General features: G+C 38.7%; 1 protein-coding gene across 1 annotated transcript; it reads left to right on the plus strand.

Moving 5' to 3' along the window:
• The first annotated feature begins 672 nt into the window (after nucleotides 1-672).
• On the plus strand, nucleotides 673-1,599 carry LOC137504650 (taste receptor type 2 member 9-like). The gene has a single exon (XM_068233232.1). It carries the CDS (start codon nucleotides 673-675, stop codon nucleotides 1,597-1,599), a length of 927 nt encoding a protein of 308 aa, XP_068089333.1.
• Nucleotides 1,600-4,639: the final 3,040 nt, after the last annotated feature.

Genomic DNA, 4,639 nt, shown 5'->3' on the forward strand with positions numbered 1-4,639 from the left:
TACCCAGAGTCCACTTGGAAACTTTTGGTCCCAGAGCCTTCTGTCATGCTGCCCCTACGTTTTGGAACTCCTTACCTCAACAGATCAGGACAGCTCCATCCCTGGACGTGTTTAAATCCAGACTGAAAACCCACCTGTTCAGTTTGGCATTTGCAGAAATATAAATTTTGTTGTGTGAATACTTCATCCTACTACCAATTACTGAATCTGAGAGAGCCTAAGTGCTTTGCGTCCTATGGGAGAAAAGCGCTATAGAAATGTTATTGTATTATTGTATTGATAATGTATTGTACACTACTTCCTCTACATCTACAGTATGTGGCAATTATGTTCTGAAATTGATTCATCATATACATTTATGCATTGTTGCTCTTACATAGGGTTTTCTTGGCTAAAAGTAATTGGTTATGAACAATTTTTGAAGATGGATTTTCTTTTTATGTCAAGAGGTGGCAGCAAAGGTAAGCAAACCTCTATTTCTCTCTTAGATGTTCCATTGGTTTCAGTATTTACATGTAGAGGAGACATGATGGCTGGATTTACATGAGAGATGTGAGCCGGAGCTGTATATACCCTCCGGTACATTCTGATCATCACACACAGCCTGATAACCACTCTGCAGCCACGTCTTGCAGACTATTCATTTCAGCAGGGAATCACAATCTCTGCACCATGTATAGCATTCTTCAGAAGGGTTTTACAGCTCTGCTGCTCGCTGAGTGCTTTGTGGGGATCACAATAAATGTCTTTATTGCAGCTGTTCAGATAAGGAAATGGAAGGCTGTGAGATCTCTGGACAGCTGTGACCAGATCCTCCTCTGTCTGGGGATCTCCAGAAGCTTTTCTTTGATCAATGTCTCTCTGGATTTTATTATCAGAACATTTTTTCCACTGACTTATGAGGACCTCATCTTTTACTCAGTAGTTGCAATATCAAAAATGTTATTGTACTATATAAGTTTCTGGCTCACCACCATCCTGTGTGTGTTTTACTGTGTAAAGATTGCAAACTACAACAATCCCCTCTTTCTCTACATGAAGACCAGGATCTCCAGACTGGTCCCTCGGCTTATTGTGGCTTCTCTCCTGATCTCTCTAGCCTTCACCCTTCCGATCCTTTATTATCATTTTCACCTTCATCAGCAAAACTCAGGAAATAATTTTGGTGGAAATGTCACCATGGGCAGTGCTAGTTTAGAAAAGATTTACCAAATTCAGTCCTTAATCTTGATTTTAGGTACTTTTCTTCCATTTCTCGTTTTTTGTGAAGCCATCTCCTTACTGATTCAGTCTCTGTGGCTGCACACCAGACAGATGAGAAGCAGTGGGACGAGTTTCCAAAGCCCGAAATTAGAGGCTCATTTTTCTGTTGTAAAAAGTATGACTCTGTTTTTATGCTGTCAAACCATCCATTTTGGATGTTCAGTTTCTATGCTTTCTATCAAAGTATATTTTGCCAGTCTCTGGAAGGTAATATTTTATATCACAATCTGTGCCCCCTCATGTCTCCACTCGTTATACATGGTCTACAGCAACACTAAACTAAAACAGGCATTTGTAGAAATGTGCAACAGTTTTCAGAGGTTGATTGAAATGTAAAAGATCTTCACCTAGGTTAAGAATAATTTTTTTCCGTCATTTAAGGTCCATAATATTTTTGTTACATTATCTGCTAAGCTAGAAATTGGTCCTTACTTACACTTTCAAAGTGTACCCAAGTTTTTTTTTTTCTTACTGTATCCTATCAATAATTACAAGCCTTCCCCGCCCCCAAAATAACAGTAATATACCCTCATGACATACATATTAAAAAAGCTGATCCTTACACTTTCAAAGTGTACCCAAGGTGGATTTCTTAGATTAAAATAGGACATAGAGGCATGTACTTTGCAGAAAACCATACCTCTTTGTCCCCTTTGCGTTGTTCTTCGTCCCCCCTGGTGGTCACCTCAGCACTCCCCCAAAAATGCCAACAAGCAGCTGTCAGCATTGAGAAGCAGGGAGGGCTGTCCTTAGCTAAAAGGACATATCTAAACATACCTGTTCCAGTCTCCAGAATGCCCCTATCCCACCTCCTGAATGTTACCTCTCCTGGCTTAAGAGGACGGGAGGACCTTGTGAGCAAGAGCAGAACTCAGGTCCTCTCATGTGCAGCATTCATTTTTTTTTCAGAATTAAAATCTAAAAAAAGGATATTGGAGTTTTTGTTAGAGATCTCGAACGTCTCTCTTTAAAAAAAAACAAAAAACACTTGCTGTTCTTGGACGTGACTTCAAATTTGCCTCCCCTAAAGATTCCAGGAAATTAGATTCCTGCACTGATCCCACCGCCATGCTCATAAGTGTCCACTCACGCTCCTACTCATGCATATGCATACATCCTCCTGTCATTTCCACACGTGCACATACATGCACATACGTGCACCAAATTAAAAGTGAATGATTGCTCTAGCAATAGTGGTACACTACATGTCTAACTAGTGATGAAATAAGGCATGTGTGATATCATTTTAATCAGGACAAGTCAAATTATGTATTTTGAGGTGTTTTGCAACTGTGGCACTTGTTATATGAAAATAGGGAAGGGTGAGACATGAAAAAATATGTAATTTTGTGTTTATGCTTAATCATCCTCAATAAAATCCCCATAAAATTAAATGATTCTTGGGAAAAAATATTACCCAAAGAAAGCCTAGATTGACCTGAAAAAAAATATATATCTTAATTTGGTGGCATGAGTAATAAAAATGTATTGCTGTATCAGTAGTGACACAGCTGACAATATATTATTTGGAAATAAAGATTTGGAAATAAAGATTACAAGCCTCCCCTCCCCAAATAACAGTAATATACCCTTATGACATACATATTAAAAATCTGAGACCCATAGCTATTTATTTCTTTAAATGCTGTCAAGTGTTTTATTATGGTAACTATGGGAGGCGGGGAGGGGAAAAGAAGGGGATCATTTTTTTTACTGCTAGATGTCCCCACACTTTTTTTCTGTGTGCTCTAAACAGAGTTCAGAGCACACATGCAGTGTTTGTTACATGAAAGATCATCGGTTTCTCTCTGAAGCCATGATCCTCCCCTTACAGACACTTTGATTGGCTCAGGGAACACATGTGTCAGTCTTCAAGCAATTCAGTAAAATGTCCTGTTTGCAGTTAAAGGAAAGCTTAAGTGACATGTGACATGGTGAGATAGACATGTGTATGTACAGTGCCAAGCACACAAATAAATATTCTGTGATGCTTTTCTTCTTTCTCTGCCTCAAAGCGTTAATATTCAGTTATGCAGTTGACAGTTTTTCTCCAGTTGGGGCCAAGTGGACTATAGTGTTCCTCCTGGCAGAGAACTGGACTTCTGAGAGTAGGGGATAGATAAGAAGGTCCATAGTTCATATATTTAAGAACTCAGAGATAAGGTAAATATTGTTTCATTGAGCTGAAACTAAACAATAAATCTACTTTAGTTTAGTCTTAAGTTTTTAAACACAACATACAACTGTGGGGTATCTTAAAGTCATTTTTAAAAGTAGGAGGATAGGAACAATTGTTTATCTCATCAGTTCATTTTTACTTTAAGGTGGCCATACACTAAGGTGGCCATGCAGATTTGCAGCAGATTCGACCATCAGATAGATTTCTGTCAGATGCCAGATGTCAAGTTGAATCTGACAGGAATCTATCTCATGTGTGCCACAAACTAGGAATGAAATCTATTGGAAATCTATTGGAAATCGAGCAGCAGTAGTTTGACCTAGATTTTCCATCCAGTCAGATAGATCAAATCGATCGAAATCGATCGATGGCTGAAATTGACCAGTGTAAAGGTCCCTTAAGTTTCACTTTAACAGCGTCCAGTATGCAGCAACTCGCTAGAAATGTCTTATATTTACTTATAACTTTATCATACATATCTTCTGAGCACAAAGTTATCAAGAAAATATCAACAATGGTGTTTGAATGAGCTGTATCCTCAAGATTCACAAAATCATAATTATAAATATGTGTATTACTATTTCAACCATGATAAATACATGTCATGGGAGAAATTTAGCATTATAAAATCAGTGTATCCCGTGCATTAAATTAATTGTATTTCAATGCCTGATGTGCGTTTCATGGTCTACAGGCTGCTTCTTTAGAGGTCAATCCTCAATTTCTTTAACATCATACTGTTCTTGATCATATTTGAACACTGCAAATTGGGTCTTCAGCCCAGTGCACACCAAAAACCTCTAGCAGATCCGCAAAACGCTAGAGGTTTTTGAAGCAGATTTTCAGAGCGATTCTAAGCATGTTTAGAGAGGTTATCTAAACATGCCTAGTGTTTTTTGAAGCGTTTTTGTGTAGCAGATTTCATATATTGTTACAGTAAAGCTGTTACTGAACAGCTACTGTAACAAAAACGCCTGGAAAACCGCTCTGATCTAGCGTGTTTCAGAGCGGTTTTAGCTATCCCTATACTTTACATTGAAACGCATCTGCAAGCCGCAAAAATGTTGCAGGAGCCACGTTTGCGGTCTGCTAAAAACCTCAAACCGCAGGTTTGCACCATCCTATTGAGATACATTAGCCAAGCGTTTTCACAGAGGGCAGCGGTTTTGAAAACGCTACCAAAAACCTTTGGTGTGC

The sequence above is a fragment of the Hyperolius riggenbachi genome, chromosome 4 (assembly GCF_040937935.1).
Source record: "Hyperolius riggenbachi isolate aHypRig1 chromosome 4, aHypRig1.pri, whole genome shotgun sequence".
NCBI classification, from domain to species: Eukaryota; Metazoa; Chordata; class Amphibia; order Anura; family Hyperoliidae; genus Hyperolius; species Hyperolius riggenbachi.